General features: G+C 52.9%; 1 protein-coding gene across 1 annotated transcript; it reads left to right on the forward strand.

Moving 5' to 3' along the window:
• Positions 1-10,776: 10,776 nt before the first annotated feature.
• Positions 10,777-18,021, forward strand: PPIF (peptidylprolyl isomerase F). The gene is made up of 7 exons (XM_006154899.3): positions 10,777-10,791; positions 10,853-11,092; positions 12,419-12,449; positions 12,987-13,075; positions 14,810-14,906; positions 15,715-15,790; positions 17,050-18,021. Exons 2-7 carry the CDS (start codon positions 10,901-10,903, stop codon positions 17,183-17,185), a joined length of 621 nt encoding a protein of 206 aa, XP_006154961.1. The 5' UTR covers positions 10,777-10,791; positions 10,853-10,900; the 3' UTR covers positions 17,186-18,021.
• The last annotated feature ends 563 nt before the right edge of the window (positions 18,022-18,584 follow it).

The raw sequence follows: 18,584 nt of genomic DNA on the forward strand, positions 1-18,584 counted from the left end.
ATGGATCAATGCACAGTGGTGCTAAGTGACAGCCCATCCCTTTCATGGACATTGCTTTGATTTCCAGTGAGTTTACAGGTTTTTTTTGTTTGTTTTGTTTTGTTTTGTTTTGTTTTTGTGACCATTGGCTATTTGCAGTTTGCCTTTTGTAAACTGCCTGATCATTCATCATTCCTCTATGTGTTTTCATTAAGGTATTAATGTTTTTCTTGTCGATTTTCAGGAACCATCTTTGTATTAAAGTTATGCATAGATCACGGATTTTTTTCCCCTGGTTGGTTAAAAGCCCTTTTAATGATGCAGTTGCTATGAATCCTGGTGGCATAAGAAAAGTATGTGAGTATGCAAGAAGCATAGTAAATTCGTTTTTCTATAACTGAACTTTGTTACCCCCCCCACACACACACACACCTCTAGAGGATATATGTGCTCGTCAGAGAGAGATGGAGAGAAATAGTACTTCTATAGAGAATGATCAAGCCTCAATCCCTCCTCCTCCATCTCTCCCTCCTTTTGGGATTTTGAGTGCACGTGTACATGTTCCTCAAGTGTTTCTCTAGTCACCAGATCTAGGACTCGAACCATAGGATAGGCCATGTGGGATCCAGAAATGATCTCAGTGGTCAGGGGAAGACCCTTCACTGCCTTTTTCCCAGGTCTCTAAGTTCCTGAGGCTCAAAGACTGCCCAGATGGTGGGGTTGGGGCATCTGTCAGAGCTGTCCTTGTCAATCCCCTTGGTATCTACTGAGGTCTTGGTTCCATCTTGTTCTTGTCCATTTACACAGTCCCTTCTGTCATTTCCTTATCCAACCACAAGGCCTCTAGGTCTTCAGGCTATGGGTCACTCGGCACCCTCTTGAGTCCCCCAGGAAGTCTGTTCATTGCTCCCTTGCTGTACCCAGGCTGGGGTGTACTGAGAGGCCCATCTGCTCAGCATTCCTAAAGCCACAGGAAAGGGGAGCTTCCGGGTTCTTGCTTCTCTACTTGGTTCTACTCAGAGACACAGCTGGGGATACCTCTGCTTTCAGATTCCTCGGGCTCATCACGGAGTTCTCGTATCCCCCAGTTGTTCTCCCTCACTCTCTTCGTCCAATACTGAGAGTTTCTTGCAGGTTGCGGGGAGACGAAGGTGAAGGGAGGTAGAAGACTGAGTAATCAGCATGTTTTCCAAACCAATTGGTTGTGTCCTAAGGATTATTATTTTTTGCAACCTCAAAGACAAGTATTAACATGTATGTCATAATTCCTGAAGCCTGCCTTCCCCAAAACGTAGAGGCGAAGGACGGCAAGAGATGTGGAACCACAATGTACTCTGCTCTGCTGACCCGGTGCTGAAGTTGCACCGTGATGCCTTTTCAAATGCAGATATTTTAAATCGGCGTGCCACTAGAGTCTCCTATTTTTCTTACACTTCCTTCCATTTGCTTCTATGCTTAGAAAACTTGGACCATTCTGAAACCAGTAACGGTGTGCCAGTGTCCTCTTCTGGGTTTTAGGGTTTTCATGTAAGACTGTACTCACCAAGATGCTAGGAAATGACCTGGAGATTACACCCCGCTCTTTCCACTCCCCCAGGCAGCATCAATGTAGGGGGAGTAAATTTCGGTCTCACAACTGAAAGACGTCTCACAGGTCACCTAGCCCCACCACCCTGTGTATCCTCTCTGTGGCATCTGCTTGGAATCTCTCGCACACTTCCAACCGCAGGGAGTTTACGACTTCAAGGCATTGCTGTGCAGTACCGTTGGTTGACAGAAAGCTTTCTCATATAAATTAACCCAAATCTGGCATCCACTAGTCCTGGTCAGGCCTATGGAGCCCTACAGTGGCTTCTGTCACAATGAAGCCCTCATCACCCAAGAGATAGCATCGTGTCCCCCCCGATCCTCTTTTTTTTTTTGGAGAGATTTTCACTGTAGGGCGCGTGCGCTTGCCAGACAGACAGAGAGAGACATAGAGACAGAAAGTGAGAAATCACCCCCCAGGGGGGATGGTCACGCCGCAATCCCTTCTCCTCCATTCTCCTCTCGGGATCTTGGGCACGCACACACACGCACCCGGTGTGAGTTTTAAGCCACCGGGTCCAGGACACGAACCGCGGTCGACTACGTGGGAGTCCAGCGACATAGCCATTACGCTAACTGCTGGTCCCCCCCCCCATCCTCTTTTCTAGCAAGACCAGTTGAGGCTGTTCTGCACACCCTTGATTCACAAGGCCCCCTGCTTTTCTCCTGGGTCTTCTGCTGAATTCACTGGGCCTGTCCCTGTGGAGCTGAGGCCTCTGCTGCAATCTTTGGATGTGTTTGGACTAGCTCGACACCAGGGCCTGTGATATGGACACGCTGTCTTAGGAATATGGCGTGTGGGTAGATCAACTGTTTGAGCTTCTGCTCATCTTAAATCTGAGATCTTTGTCACATAAATTGAGACCTCTCCCAGCCTGACTTGTTGACCTATTGTACTAAAATTGAATGACAGCAGACATGGTATTTGAGGCAGAAGCCAAGTTCTGCGATTAAGCGGAGCTGGGCCAAATATAGGCTGCTCAGCCACTTATTTACTATGAGGGAAGGCCCGTGTAACCTTGGACGGCTTATGTAACTGTCACATGGCATGAGAGGCCTCATTTATAAAGAGCAGTTAACACAAGTACCTGTGCTCAAGGGCTATGCAGGGATTAAGAAATAGTGTTACGTATGTGCAGTTTATTAAACGCAGTAAAGGATAGTTTATTTATTTTCTTCCTTTTTTTTTTTAATTCTCAAGCATCTAAACCATAGCTGTTATTTTAATTGGAAGAAAAGACAAAGACTTGTTCTAATCAGTGGTCAGCAATACTGATTAGAAGGCAGGCAATGTTGATTAGAGGAAAATTTATTCTAACAGAGAAAGGGGTATCGAGATTAGTAAATAGAGACTGAGAGGGTCAAATCAGTAGATTCAAGAAAATTACACAGATCAACAACCAAAAAAGGCAAAGGAGACTGCAGAATTGTAGCCATTTGCTTCCAGAGAGCCCAGAGCTCAGGCGGGTCTGACCAAGCAGCATTTCAGGCTTTGGCAAAGGCTCAGACTCCTGTCCTAGGCAACCTGGTGATGGGGCTCTCCTCCTAAGATGAAGATGTACTGAGGAGAACCACTGCAAATTAGTAAACAGTAAATGAAGCTGGGAAGGGCATGCACACAGGGCTATCTGGACTGGGCTGGGAACCTCTCGGGTCCTGTCCCCAGCTCCTTTTCCTGTTGACTCTGGGCAGGAGCTGAGTAAGAAGGCTCAGTGCTGTGTGTTTGTATGTGGCTCAGCTGTGCTTCTGGGTGCCATCCCCACAGGGCTAGGCACCAGTGGTTGGGGCACTAAGACCCAGCCAGTGGTGGAGACTACAGGCTTTAGAGCCAGCCAGGCTTGAGTTCAAGTCCAGCTCAGCCAGCCAGTATCCATCTCGTGAGGGCTGCAGACCACATCCCCCTTGCAGAGTTATCAGGAGAACTAGATGGGCTCATAGGTCTAAACTGAGCATGGGTCAGGCTAGCTGGAGAAAAGGCTGCTTGAAGGGCATGGTGTCTGGCACTATCCATCTAGGAAGCACCATTTGGAGTCCACCGACTCCCGAAGAAAGACACACAGCCAACGTGAGTGGAGAAGAATTCCACTCTCCACCCTAGAATGACCTTGGGCAAGTTGCTTACCCTCTCTGGGCCACCATTCCTTCATCTGTAAGACAGAGCTAACAATTCCCACTTTGCAGGGTCACCCTCAGGGTGACAGCTACAGTGCTTAGCACAGAGCCCAGCACAGAGTCATAAAGAGAGGCACCATACTCCCACCAGGCCAGTGCAATGCCATGTCAAACCCCAGCTCAAGCCCCCTCTCTGCAGACCTCCCCCAACTCCTGTTGCTCAAGCTCTATTCGTTCACCATCAGAGGAAGGAAGCCAAAGCCAGTCAGCCCACTCCATGTCTTTACAAAGACAAGGAAGTCCTGTATCTCAGGCTACTTCTCCCTGACTGTGCCCGTGAGGTCTTTGCCAAGAATGACTGGTGACACGAGCCTGCTGAGCTGGCAGATCTATGCCAGGCTGCCTGGGGAGCATGGGATCTTCAAAGGGCCCCGCAGAGGCGGATGCTGTATGTCTTAGGTATCTACTACTGCACGGCAAATGACCCCAATCCTTAGTGACTGAACACAGTAAACCTGGATTATCTCAGGTTTTGTAGACCAGGTATCCAGGTGTGGGTTGGCTGAGTGCCTGTGCCACAAGATCTCTCAGGAGGGTGCAGTTGAGCTGTGAACTGGGGTGCTGTCATCCCAAGGCTCTGCTGGGGCTGGAGGATCCACTTCCACGTTCACTCACAAGGCTGTCGGCAGGCTACAGTCCTTGCCAAGGCTTTGGGTCCTTCCCTAGAGGGTTTCCCTGTAGGCTGCCTGAGTGTCCTCATAGCCCAGGGACTGATCAGGTGTGTGTGTGTGTGTGTGTGTGTGTGTGTGTGTGTGTGTGTGTGTCTAAGAGAGAGAGAGAAAGAGAAAGACAGACAGAGAACCAAGAGAGAAACCACAGCCTCTTTGGGAATGAGGCATCCCCTCACATTGCTGTGCGCTGTTCATTAGGAGGAAATCCTGAGCTCCAGGCAGGGCTCTGAGGACCACTGGGGACCATCTCCGAGACTACCTGCCTTAGTAGATATAGGACGGGGGCAAGGTGCTGTGTGGTAACTTTCTCATAGAGTGGCCCCATGGCCCCGGCCGCAACACTGGCTCTTCCACATGGGTTGCACCTCGCCATCACAGTGCCACTCCCTCTCCTACCGAGGGAGAACAGCAGCCAGTGTAGATCAAAGATCTGGCGGCTCTGAATATACTTTCAAATGAGGAAGGCTCCATGTGTTCCAGGCCAGTTGGTGTGAAGATGGCACTACTGGGCAGCCCATGGCCTGGTGGTTAAGGGAGTCAGATCCCACATGGCTAATTGCAGTCCAAAGTTTCATCCTGGCATCTTGAAAAATACACTGGGTACACATGACTGAGTGCCTAAAATATTGACAGGAGGGAGACGTGGAGAAGGGACTGTGGCATGACCACATCCCATCCCGTTAGAGGCTGCTTTCTCCTTCTTCCCTCTCTGTCTCTCTCTGGCAAGCACATACCCTCGGGGGTGAGGGGGAGACGGGATTATTATTTAATTAAGGAGAATCTTATTGGGAAAAAAATTTTAAATCCATCCATAAACCACCCCCCATAGGATATTATCCATAGGACACAGTATCATTAACTCAGAATCACCCTCCTCACCCCACCTCCGACTCCTCAGCCAGCCTGGGCTTGGAGGCACTCATTCACTCATTCACTCAGCCATTCACTCTTCACCCAACCCATGGTATGTTCAAGGTCCTTCACAGTGTCATTCTCCTCAGTATGAAAACTGAGGCTCAACGAAGCAAGCAAGCAAACGAACAAGCGGAAACACCTCCCTGAGCGCACACGGCGATCTGTGACAGTCCAACGTGCTCTCTGTGGTGAGGTCACACTGAGTCTCTCACCCTAGTCACTCTGCAGTGCATCACCTCGTTTTATTCCATGTAACACACACCACTACTGAACTCTTCCTCTCCCGGAAGAATATACTTACTCTTTGGCTATTGATCACCCCTTCCCAGTGCCTAGGAGAGGACAGAGCACACAGCAGGGCTCAGAGAGTAACTGTGGAGTAAATGGACTACTTGTAGCTGAGTGAAATGCAAGCCAGTCTCCAAAGCCCACACATTGCAGGTGGCATCGCTGCCCCTTCCTAGGACTGCCCCCACAGCCCTCCTAAACTCTCCCCTCTCGTGGCAGTTTCACAGGAAGCCTTCCTCAGCGCTGGCACTCAGATTACAGAGAACAAACAGATAAACCTAGAGCGTGAGTGGAGTTTATGGGTTGTGGGAGGCTGCCGCTGGGCTAGTTGTGCTTAAGCCAGGCAGCCACACCCTGCCCAGCTCTGCCTTGCCATGCTGCCCTGGGCCTCAGGGCAAACCTTCCCCCCTTGCCCTCCCTGCTTCCCATCAGGACAGGTTCAGAGAGGCCACGCCCCCCAAAGGGCCCTGGAAGCCACAGAGACAGGCTGATGCATTCATTCTAACTTGGTGAAGGCGGGGATGCCACAGGCACACCAGAGGCACAGCCTTCATGCAGCCTGCGAGTTGGGTCTGGCTCACTTTCTGAGTTCTCCCGAGGGGAACCCGTTTCTTGGGCTCCCTGTTAGCTGCCCATAACAGGTGCTCTTCTGGTCCCCCAGGCTCTTTAGATGGGACCAAGAACAATGAAGGTTGCCCTCTAAGGACCACTGTCCAGGCAGCAGCCCAGGTTGTATCACCCAGTGACTGACAATGACAATGATCTTGGCCTTCATGACAACTCACCCCCCTTAACTTGGGCATGTGCTAGCCACCAGACTGTAGTGCTACCCCCTCACTCCCCATCCTTACCCCCTCGCCTCTCTCACTCAGTCACCTGCCTGGCCTCCACAGGCATGGGAACTTGCAACACCTGGATGTGACTCTGAGCCCAGCACAACCTGATTGTTCATTGGCTCTGTGAGGCCTAAAGGCGGGATTACAGATTCCCAGGTGACAAAACCCATTAGTGTCCTGGATAAGAAGCCACTGAGCTGTTTCTAAGGATGACACAGAGTCTATACATAGCCTCAGAGCCAGGGGCATGCTGACACCTGCCTGATCTCACCTGTGCTCAGGGTCCTCAAGGGCTGGGCATGCGTTCAGCTTGTAGCTTCCCCTAGGGACTGAGAACAGCACAGATAGGAGTGACATCATGGCTGAGCCAGTGGGGAAGTGGAGCTTTTCTCTGGCTCAGACAGAAGGTAGTGATGATGTTTGATTTTTTCCAGAGTAAAATGAATGAAAGAAGCTAGTTCCAAGTTCAAAGGTGGGGACACTGTACCCTCAGTGACTCCCCAGTGCTATCCAGCAATGTCAGACATCAGGCTGGTCTCCAGACACGCTGTGATTGAGCCCCCATAAACCTTTCAGCTCATGGTCAAGATCACAGTCTTTCCTTAAAAGTGCCCTGATCTCTGGAGAGGTGATAATTCCCCTCCCGAAATCATACCCTCACATCATGGCGCCTGTATCCCTCAGCCACAGTCATGTCCAGGCTGATGGCAGGCAGAAACCATCTCCCTGTCCCCTGATTGCCATAACCCTGGCCGACTCCTCAGTTTCCACCTTGCTGTGTTGTCTGCCCATGGCTGATCTCTCTTGGATCCTTCGTCCTGACCCTTGGTGACAGTAAGGAGATTTTACATGCAATAACCCTGATTTGGAAGTCAGATCAACTGATTCTCACTTTGGGCAGGTCACATCCCAGTTCTTGGGAACTCGCTTCCTCATCTGTAAAATGGCACTGCCTCTCAGGCTGTGGTAGAGCCCCGAGGAGCTGGGGTTTCCAGAAGGGAAGTGGTTGAGTGAACGAAGGCAGCTCTTCTCTTGAGCAAGGCTGCACAGACTTCATCAGAGTAAACGCGGCTCGAGGGACTGCAGAGTACCACTGACCCACTAGGTGTGGCTGATGCTGTGTGAGATGAGGGCTTGGAACTGGCTACAGGATGCCCTGAGATTTTAGGATGCTTCATTACCAGGTATATGAGGGGATTCCTCCCCTTCACTCTCAAATCTACAGTATCCAGAGGTATTGGAGGGATCTGAGCGATAAGCCAAGGGCCTGAGTGGGGCAGGGGCCAAAGGGGCTCCCCACCTAGGCCTGCTCCTGGCACCTAAGGAGAAAGGAAGGGCTGTTCCCAGCAGAGTACCCCGTCCTGAGCCAGGACATGGAGTGCATCCCATCGGGACTTCGTTGAGTGCCCAGGCCCCTCCTGGGTCAGGAATACAGAGACGGGGATTGTGACCATCCAGAAATGGGGCCAAGCTAGCACTTCAGGAAGCTAGACACTGCTCCTCATGAATTCGCTTGGACTAACATTTTGCTGCCTGGCCCCTTTCCAAGAAGTGCTTCAGGATCTGGGGCAGCAGGGTCCAGAGCTGCTCCCAAGTCCACCTGCCTCCAAAGCTCAGCCCCCGGCCCCTTCTCTGAGCTCCTGCAACTGAACCCCATAGCCCTCTGAAACCTAAACCCCAAGCAAAGACAGCCTAGACTCTGTCCATCACTGATGCTCATGGGCACAGTACTTAGCAGGTGAAAAATTCTTCTCTCAGAGCAAGGGTTGTCCTCCCACCCTCACTTTCCAGATGGGAATCTGAGACCCAGAGAGGTCTGAGAGGACCGGCACAGGGACTCCAGGCTTCTCTAGCCAGTGCCTTCATCTCTCTGGCCTCAGCTCCCATCTGAAGAGTACAGGTGTTAGCCAGGTGGTCTCTCAAGTTCCCGGCCAAGTATTCGTTTCCTGTGGGCCTCCCACTGCCTCCCAGGCTGGGAGATCTGTTCCAGGATGAACGTTGGTGGGAGAAGAAACAGCACCCTCCTGGCCTGGCTGGTGGGGGATCAGGGCTGTCAGCCTGTGGGGCCAGATCTTGTCCCGTGGCGACCTGGTAGGAACACAATAGTCCCAAGCTGTGGTACCAGTCTACCTGGAAGAGTCTGCTCTCTAGAAGCAACTAGAGACAGGCTCAGGCCAGAACCAGGAGGTCTCTTCTCACTGTGTGAGGTGTCTCTGTTTATCTCCTTCTTCCCAGGCTTCTCTTTCCAGTCCTGCCTCTGATCTCATCTCCACCTTTTGCTGATGACTCTCAATGCCACCTTGCCTTGTAGTCCATCTGTCTGCAGGGCCTATGGGGGGAGGCGGCAGGGATGCCTTTTGGCATGAGTCTTACAGGGCTCAAAGGTAAATTTTGTTGTTATATTCAATGAAAATATATGGGTGCTTATTCATTTCTTCCTTCCTCCTGGTCTCTGGTCAACGTGGGGATGTCTTCAAGACTTCGTTCTCCCTGGCCCCACTAGATGGCCGCGCTGCCACCTGCAGCCAGCAGGGGTCGCTCGCGGACAGCCACAGGGGGCGGGGCGGAGGCGGGGCAGCGGAGCCAGCCCGGGCCACAACTGATTCTCACTTTGGGCAGGTCACATCCCAGTTCTTGGGAACTCGCTTCCTCATCTGTAAAATGGCACTGCCTCTCAGGCTGTGGTAGAGCCCCGAGGAGCTGGGGTTTCCAGAAGGGAAGTGGTTGAGTGAACGAAGGCAGCTCTTCTCTTGAGCAAGGCTGCACAGACTTCATCAGAGTAAACGCGGCTCGAGGGACTGCAGAGTACCACTGACCCACTAGGTGTGGCTGATGCTGTGTGAGATGAGGGCTTGGAACTGGCTACAGGATGCCCTGAGATTTTAGGATGCTTCATTACCAGGTATATGAGGGGATTCCTCCCCTTCACTCTCAAATCTACAGTATCCAGAGGTATTGGAGGGATCTGAGCGATAAGCCAAGGGCCTGAGTGGGGCAGGGGCCAAAGGGGCTCCCCACCTAGGCCTGCTCCTGGCACCTAAGGAGAAAGGAAGGGCTGTTCCCAGCAGAGTACCCCGTCCTGAGCCAGGACATGGAGTGCATCCCATCGGGACTTCGTTGAGTGCCCAGGCCCCTCCTGGGTCAGGAATACAGAGACGGGGATTGTGACCATCCAGAAATGGGGCCAAGCTAGCACTTCAGGAAGCTAGACACTGCTCCTCATGAATTCGCTTGGACTAACATTTTGCTGCCTGGCCCCTTTCCAAGAAGTGCTTCAGGATCTGGGGCAGCAGGGTCCAGAGCTGCTCCCAAGTCCACCTGCCTCCAAAGCTCAGCCCCCGGCCCCTTCTCTGAGCTCCTGCAACTGAACCCCATAGCCCTCTGAAACCTAAACCCCAAGCAAAGACAGCCTAGACTCTGTCCATCACTGATGCTCATGGGCACAGTACTTAGCAGGTGAAAAATTCTTCTCTCAGAGCAAGGGTTGTCCTCCCACCCTCACTTTCCAGATGGGAATCTGAGACCCAGAGAGGTCTGAGAGGACCGGCACAGGGACTCCAGGCTTCTCTAGCCAGTGCCTTCATCTCTCTGGCCTCAGCTCCCATCTGAAGAGTACAGGTGTTAGCCAGGTGGTCTCTCAAGTTCCCGGCCAAGTATTCGTTTCCTGTGGGCCTCCCACTGCCTCCCAGGCTGGGAGATCTGTTCCAGGATGAACGTTGGTGGGAGAAGAAACAGCACCCTCCTGGCCTGGCTGGTGGGGGATCAGGGCTGTCAGCCTGTGGGGCCAGATCTTGTCCCGTGGCGACCTGGTAGGAACACAATAGTCCCAAGCTGTGGTACCAGTCTACCTGGAAGAGTCTGCTCTCTAGAAGCAACTAGAGACAGGCTCAGGCCAGAACCAGGAGGTCTCTTCTCACTGTGTGAGGTGTCTCTGTTTATCTCCTTCTTCCCAGGCTTCTCTTTCCAGTCCTGCCTCTGATCTCATCTCCACCTTTTGCTGATGACTCTCAATGCCACCTTGCCTTGTAGTCCATCTGTCTGCAGGGCCTATGGGGGGAGGCGGCAGGGATGCCTTTTGGCATGAGTCTTACAGGGCTCAAAGGTAAATTTTGTTGTTATATTCAATGAAAATATATGGGTGCTTATTCATTTCTTCCTTCCTCCTGGTCTCTGGTCAACGTGGGGATGTCTTCAAGACTTCGTTCTCCCTGGCCCCACTAGATGGCCGCGCTGCCACCTGCAGCCAGCAGGGGTCGCTCGCGGACAGCCACAGGGGGCGGGGCGGAGGCGCGGGCGCGCAGGCAGCCCCCGACTCCGCCTGCTGGGCGCGCACGAGCCTCGCTCTCCTGGCCTCTGCTTCCCAGCTTGTCTCCTCCCGACCCGCGCCCGCGATGCTGGCGCTGCCTCCTGGCCTCTGCTTCCCAGCTTGTCTCCTCCCGACCCGCGCCCGCGATGCTGGCGCTGCGCTGTGGCTCTCGCGTCCTTGGCCTGCTCTCTGTCCCGCGCTCTGCGCCGCAGCGTCTCTCCGCGGTGCGTGCCTCCAGCGGCGGCGGCTCCCGCGACCCATCCTCTTCCTCCCGGAACCCGCTAGTGTACCTGGACGTGGACGCCGACGGGCAGCCGCTCGGCCGCGTGGTGCTAGAGGTGAGACACTCCACCAGACAGGGCCGGCCTGAGCCTGGGGGCGGTCCTGAGAGAGCCCTGGGCCCCTGCCCGGCGTAGGGCCGGGCGCGCTGGGTGACCTTGGGCCTCCTACACCCGGACTCTGGGCCTCAGTTTCCTCGTCTTTGAGAAGGGGCGTCAGATTGGTGTCTTTCGGCCTCCCTGGGAACTTTGGAGTAGTGGAGGCGGGAGGGAGGAGACGTGTGGAGCAGAGGCTCAAGGTCAGATCTCAGAGAGTGCGGGCTCAAGGCCACACCCGCTAATCTGAGAATGGGGGGAGGGGTTTCCGGAACCCCCTGGGGCTGAGCCTAGACCCTAGAATTCTGGAGCTCCGAAGTGCGGTGTGTGGCTGGAGACTCCTGGCTGGGGACTCCGGGTCCGAGCGGCGGGCCCAGCCCCGGGAGCTCACGTGGTGTCTCTTACTTAACAGCCAGAGTACCCTGGCTGACGAGCCAGCTCACTGGGGCACTGAGGAATGAATTGGAAATACTTGGGGTGACACCAGGCAGACCCCGGGATGCTCCTTCACCCCTAGCCCTCCCCCCCCACGTTGGGCACTGTGCCAGAATCTTATCCTCCTCGCAGCCCCAGACACCCTCGGGGTACGGCGGGGCGGGGCTGGGGGGCAGCACTGAGGGGATTTTTTTAAAAGAAAAGTAAGAAAAAACAGCCGAGTTCCCAGGAGGGACCCCTAGTGTAGTCTTCAAGCCGTGTCCTAGTTTTCACAAAGGGGCTTATTAGGGTTTCCCAGAGAGCCCTGGCATTTGTTGTTAAGCCTCACCTTCCTCTCCTGGAAAATGGGGAGCAGCCTTCCTGCTTCAGTTTGGTACAGAGTGACTCCCAAAGCTGAGAATCCAAAGACCAGCTTAGATGAGGCTCCGGCCTCCTCTTACCCCAATCCTATTGCCTTTCTCTGGACCTGGGTTTCCCACCTATGCCCTGAGGACTTGGGCTGGCCCCTCCCCAGGGCGGTCTCTCTAGGCCTTTGGGTGTCTTGTGCTTTGGACCTAGCTGTAGGAGTTTTGCCAGTTCTGCGCCAGGAAGTAAGCCAGGATGGCATTGTCATCTCTTCTGACAGATTGGGAAACGGAGGCTGCCTCCTCCCAGCCTTGGGTTCAGGAAACAGCTGCCAGAAGTGATAGTTGCTTAAGCCACCTCCTGCAGGGGTGGCAGTAACAGGAGTGGAATGGCCACCTGGTTCTTGCTCACACCTCCTTGGCTACTGTGGGAGATAGTGTGGTGAGGAAGTTCCTTCCTTTTCCAGCCTCTGGCTCACCATCATCCTTCATCCCTCTTCTCTCCCCACAGCTGAAGGCAGATGTCGTCCCAAAGACAGCCGGTAAGCAGGGACTGGGTCAGTTCTAGGCTTCAGGGACCCAGGCAGGGCAAGGCAGGTGGGCCAGTGAGAGGAGTCAGGGCTTGGAGACCCATGACTGGGTGGGAGTTTCTTGGCGGCTCAGCTGCTGGTCACCCTTGGGTAGCCCTCTGTCCCTGTCTGGGACACAGCATTGGCTCTGCCCACCTGCAGTTGGAAACCTCAGAACCAGTGTAAGCCACATGAAATTCTTTAGAGGCAGCTTCCTCCCTCCTGAGCTATGCGGTGGGTACACAGCCCACAGATGCCCTGCCCGCTGACCTGGTGGTGGCCCAGCCAGGGGTCTATGCTCTTGTCACAGTGCACAGCACTGGGGACAGGAAGGGAAAGACTTATCTCAGTCACACAGTGAGTCAGGCAAAGCAGACCGAGTAGGTGTGCTGGGGTCTTTCCACACCTTCCTGCTCACCTACTTGGGGGCCAGAAAGAGAGATGGCTGGACTGGATGTGTCCCCGAGCCAGGGCCTGGCCCTGCTGACCTGCCTCCTCTTCGACCCTCAGAGAACTTCAGAGCCCTGTGCACTGGTGAGAAGGGCTTCGGCTACAAAGGTTCGACCTTCCACAGGGTGATCCCATCCTTCATGTGCCAGGTAACGCGGCCCCCTCCATGCCTCGGTTTCCTGGGGATGGTAACGGGAGCCTCATAGGGGTGTTATGAAGATTAACGTGCCCAATGCTAATGTGGAAAGTCCTGAGCAGACAGCAGCTGCGATTACGTAGTTGGCTTGTCTTCTGACCCTGAGTGCTGCGGTTCAACCTGCTATGGCCCTTGCCTGCCCCAGAAGTGGAGCTCCAGGGCAGGTGGCAGGATGACCCTGCACAGCAGAGTTGGAGAGGGTGAGCGTGTCAAGTGAGAACTGGGATTGAGAGTGAATGTGCAAGGAGGATGGGCCTTGGGCTTTGAAGGACCCACAGCTTCAGATGATGTTTGGCCTCGTTCCCTGCGTCCCTACTGAGCGCTTGGCATGAGAAGTAAAGATGGAGAGAAGAGGAAGAGGGAGTCAGGGCACAGACAGAAGTGCACACATCTGGGCTTGGAGCTTCTTCCCAGAGAAGGGCGTTTTTCTTGGTTAAATCAATAGGTTGTTTAGTCATGTGTCCTGCCTGTTTTTCAAAAGCACTAGTAGTGCTATGCCAGAGGTTTTGGGGTGGGTGTTAGCAGCAAGAACTTCCCAGAGGTCTTGGGGACTTGTGTCCTCTATTAGGGCAAACCCTCAAGGTCAGGGCTTGGTGTCCTGAACCAGCAGAACCTAGAGAAAGGAACGTGGATGTCATGACCTCTTTCAGCTCCTTTCAGCCCAGAATTCCTTCCTCCATTCCCTCCACCCTGCCCCAGCGGCTGTCGTCACACCTGGTGAGTGGCAGTGGGTTGGGGCAGGGCCCACTGACACTGGAATGAGCCTGGATGAGCATTGAAGGTACCGAATGCAGGGAGGGGCAAGCAGGGCCGTGCCTGTGGGACAGGCCAGGTCAAGCCTGTGGCTTTTCTGCCTCAGAGGCTCGCTGCTCCACCTGAGGCTGATGGGTGAAGCAGGAGCTGAGGTCAATGTCCTGAGCCAGGCGAGGGACTGCTAAAGCAGGGGACTGTCTGTGGCATGAAATGGTGGTACCTGGAGGTCCAGGCTTGGGGCTTGAGTCATCCCTGTCTAGGGGCACTGTATTGGCATGTGTGGATGCTTCAGCTGGGTTGGTGAAGTCTCCTCTCTTATCTTAGGAAAAAGCCTGGCCTTGACTAGGGCCTAGGGCTGGGCAGCCCTGGACACACGGGCAGCCATTGAGCTCTTCTGGCAGAGAAGACCTGCCAGGGCTATCGGGGCCTTAGGTGAGCCCTGGGGAAGGATACTCGCCCTGGTGGGCTCTGCCTTGGCCCTACAAGGTGCAGAGAACCACTGGGCCTGGTGTGAGGGAGGTGCTGGGACAGGGAGGGCACTCAGTGCTGTGTGGGAACCAGTCTGGGCAGCTGCTGCTCCCACTGACCAGGAAACAGAGGCTCTGGCCACCTCCCTGTATGGGTTGTGGGTTGAAAATTCTGGGTCACTAAGCATCGTCTCAGAATGGCCTTTAGGTCCTTTGAGGATTACTTAAAGATTTGCTCAAACAAAATCTAAGTCACAGAAACAGATAGTTATTGTAGCAGAAAATATTTAAGCTTCACTTTTACTTGTTTTCCTTATTATTTTTTGAGTTCTCATTTCACTGGATGTTTATTGACCCGGTTGTCTAAGTGGCTGCCAGCCGGATGGGCCTTGGGTAGCTCGCAGGCTTCCAGCCTTAGAGCAGTACCACCCTGGCATGCAGCCGCTCAGGACGTGTTCTGTGCACAGGCAGGTGACTTCACCAACCACAACGGCACTGGGGGGAAATCCATCTACGGAAGCCGCTTTCCTGATGAGAACTTCACGCTGAAGCACGTGGGACCAGGTGAATGAGAGCCGCCATTCCCCTTTCACTCCCCTCCCCTATGCCTGTAGGTTTTCTTATTTTTTTTTTTTAAGGACACTGTCTCACCGTGTCACCATCCTCCTGCCTCAGCCTCCCAAGTGGCTGGGACTACAGGTGCATACTGCTGCACTGGCTTTCAGACAGGGTCTTGCTATGCTCGCAACTAGACCACACTAGTTACACGCTTAACAATCTTAGGCCGGCAGGTAGCGTTTTTGGTAGACTGAGAATCGAACCTAGGCTTCCCATGTGACATCAGCCTGTCAGTTAGCACCACCAACCAGTGTGTGCACGTGTGGCTGGGCACGCCTGGCCTGGAGACCCAGACTCTGTCATGCTCAGCAGGCCGGGAGGCTGCAGTCTGACCTTGCTGTCAGCATCTGAAGATGCTTCCTCATTCTTTCCTTCAGCCCCCAGGTGGCTCTGCATTTCTGCTTTGTTGAGTTTTTCTAGAGCTTTCTCATTCTGAGCTGGCGGTTTAAAAAACACTTTTCTTTGGGAATTTGGTGGGGGAAGCCTTTGAACAAAACCCCAGAGTATAAGCTGTAAGACCCAAGGTGGAATGTGGTGGCAAAGTCTAGAGGTCAGGGCTGGGGTTGCCCTTCTGGCCCTGCCACTGAGACCTTCCATGGGGCCTTTCCTCCCAGACCACCCCAGTGCAACCTCCTAGGAAGCAAAGGCACCCAGGCCTCAGGGTCTACTGTGCTTGAGCCATCTGCTGTTTCAGCGACGTCCCAGATAGGATGCCCCCTGGAGCAGCCTGGCTCACCCCTGCTTATCTTTGCAGGTGTCTTGTCCATGGCAAACGCAGGCCCCAATACCAATGGCTCCCAGTTCTTCATCTGCACCATCAAGACAGACTGGTGAGTTTCCTGCTCCAGGCACTCTAGAAATGAGGGGTGACTTTGCAGCTGGAGGACGGTTTCTGCACTTTTGGAGAAGGCAGTTTGCATGGCCTGTTTATTCAAGGACAGTGGCCCTCTCTTGGGCTGTGTATCTGTGTGAGAGAGAGGGATAAGTGAGTGAAGGGATTAGGACAGAATCTGGGCTATTCCTACAACTCTGTCGTATTGAGGCTTCCTGTCATTAGTGTCGGCTGGATTTTTCTCAGCATGTTTTGTTCTCACACATACATAAAGGGTCCCTCTACTAGGCATGCTTGGGAAATGCCGTGGAACATATTGGGCCCCAGGGTGGCCTGAACTGGAGGCCCATTGCTTGGTCTAACCCGGCATTCCCCAGGCTTCCTTTGACCATGAGAAGTACCTTGAAATGTGCTGTTGTGGACAGTTGAGTATCACAGCAGGTTTTCTGTCGAGCCACTGTATTATCATAGGCTTGCAGAGCACTGCCAGCCCTTAGAGCCCTCCTCCCCATGTGTCCATGGACTTGAATATCTTTTCCTCAGCTCCCACTAAAGATGAAATTTCCCACCAGAAGGTAAAGTTCTCTGCCGGAGTTCCCTATGTCCTATCCCTGGGGCATTTGGAGTTGCGGGATGATAGCTGGTTGGAGCTGAGACTTGATGAAGCCCATTCCTGTGGATTTCCGGGAGACCTAGGAAGTGGGGTCTCACTGTCTCTTGTCTCCAAACCAGAGAGCTATGGATGTCAGGGCTAGGAGGCCATTGTTGTCTCTGCCGCACTCTTTCAGTGGAGTCTACAGCTCTGCCCTCGGCTGTCACCATTCCCTGCTTCACTGGAGCTGGACCAAGCTGCTTTTTAGATTCTTAGAACTCTGAAATTGAGAGCTGTTCAGGACTCACACAGCTCTCCACACTCGTTGCCTTGACTCTCACCTCCTGACTCATGGCTCTTTATATCCATTGTATAGGCTTTTTATTGAAGGTAGTTCAATGTCCTATTGTCTCCCTTCACTTTTCTTAGATGAGGTTACCAGGACTCAGCTTGAGGGGTCTGGAGCAAGACTCCACAGTGAAATGGCAGAACATGCTGTGGAAGCTGGACTCCTCTGGAGTGTACCTGGGAACCTAAGCAAGACTTTGGGGGGCTGAACCCAGCTAGTCAGTGGCGGTTTCTTTCAGAATTGCTGTTTTGAGGAAATGCTTCCTTGCCGTGGGTGACCGTGCACTTCTGTCTCATCTGCTCACCTCTCTTTACAGGCTGGATGGCAAGCATGTTGTGTTTGGCCATGTCAAAGAGGGCATGGATGTCGTGAAAAAAATTGAATCTTTTGGCTCTAAAAGTGGAAAGCCATCCAAGAAGATTGTCATCACAGATTGTGGCCAACTGAGCTAACTGCGACCAGGGTGCTAGGACAGTAGCAGCTGTACGTGTGTCAGTCCACCCGACGTGGGTTCTCAGCAAAGGTGCCCAGAAGAGCTGCCTGCACTCGCTCCACTGTCACTGTGTGCTTGAGGAAGGCCACTCAGGAATTCAGACCTCACCCACTAGACTGCATCCCCAATGTCCAGCCTTCTCTCAGCCTTGTTCCCAGGCATCCACTGTAGCATCATGTCTCCCACCGTCGTCCAGCATCACCTGTGACTGCCCAAGTCCACCTGTGCCTTGGACATTGGTAGTGGTAATAGCTCAGCATCAAGTGAGGGCACCTTCCCTTGACCAACAAGGATGACCAGTTGCTATAAAAGAGCTGTAAAGCCTGCAAAGTTGGAATAATTTAATAATTTAATGAACAAGATTGATTAGAAATGAAGCTGTGACAAGAGCTACACCCTACTGTGGTGTCACCTGAGTTGGTGACTTGGGCCACAGAACCCACAGGTTAGCTTTTGAAACACAACTTGGGGTTCTTATGAAGGTCCCATGGCCAAGTCCTTCCCTCCTGTTACTGTGAATCCCATTGGTTTGCTGTTGTCCTTGTGAGGAGGGTCCATGGGGTAGAAGCAGTTGAACCAGGGAACAAACCCACTACAAGCTGTGCCTAGTCAATGTGAATTCCTGTGTTGAAACAGAAAGGGCCTGCAAGCTCCCTGTGCTCTGGAACAAAGTATTTTCGGGGGAGACTGATTGTTAAATATATTCAGTCTACTGATGATGGATGTAAAACATTTCTGGAACATTTATTTGTGTTCACCTTAAATAGGATAATAAATTCTATTTTCTGTAGAAGACTGGTGTCTGCGATACTAGATGTGTCTAGAACTGAAGAACTTGAGCCAACCTTTTCTGAGCTCCCATGTGTCAGGTGCTAAGCTAAGGACTGTCTTATTTCTTCCTCCCAGTGGCCTATGAGAGCATTACTGTATTATCTCTATTTTGGAGATGAGGAAACGAGGCTCAGACAAACTGTCCTAACATCCACAGCCTGTGCCGTGAGCTCTGGCTCTGTTCCTCGGTAACCCAGAGTCTCGGTTTTCCTTAGCTGCATAATGGGGTGGCAGTAATGCCCACCTGACAGGGTGATGATTAGATGTGGTCCATGTGACATGCATAGCACATTGTCTTAAACACTGTAATGTCAAGAATGCTGACAGGCACCATGTGTCAAGAGTCAAGGAGAAATACCTAAGCCTTCATCATCCAGGAATGGACTTTACTCTCCCTGATGTATCCCTATCCCTTAACATCTGGAGCTGACTTTTTGGTGTTTTTGAATTCACAGGCAGAATTGAATGGCAGGGATTAAGAGCTTTCTTAAACAGTCAATGCCATGGTAAAGTTGAGTTGGGTGGTT

The sequence above is a fragment of the Tupaia chinensis genome, unplaced genomic scaffold (genome assembly GCF_000334495.1).
Source record: "Tupaia chinensis unplaced genomic scaffold, TupChi_1.0 Scaffold000424_1, whole genome shotgun sequence".
Lineage (NCBI taxonomy): Eukaryota > Metazoa > Chordata > Mammalia > Scandentia > Tupaiidae > Tupaia > Tupaia belangeri.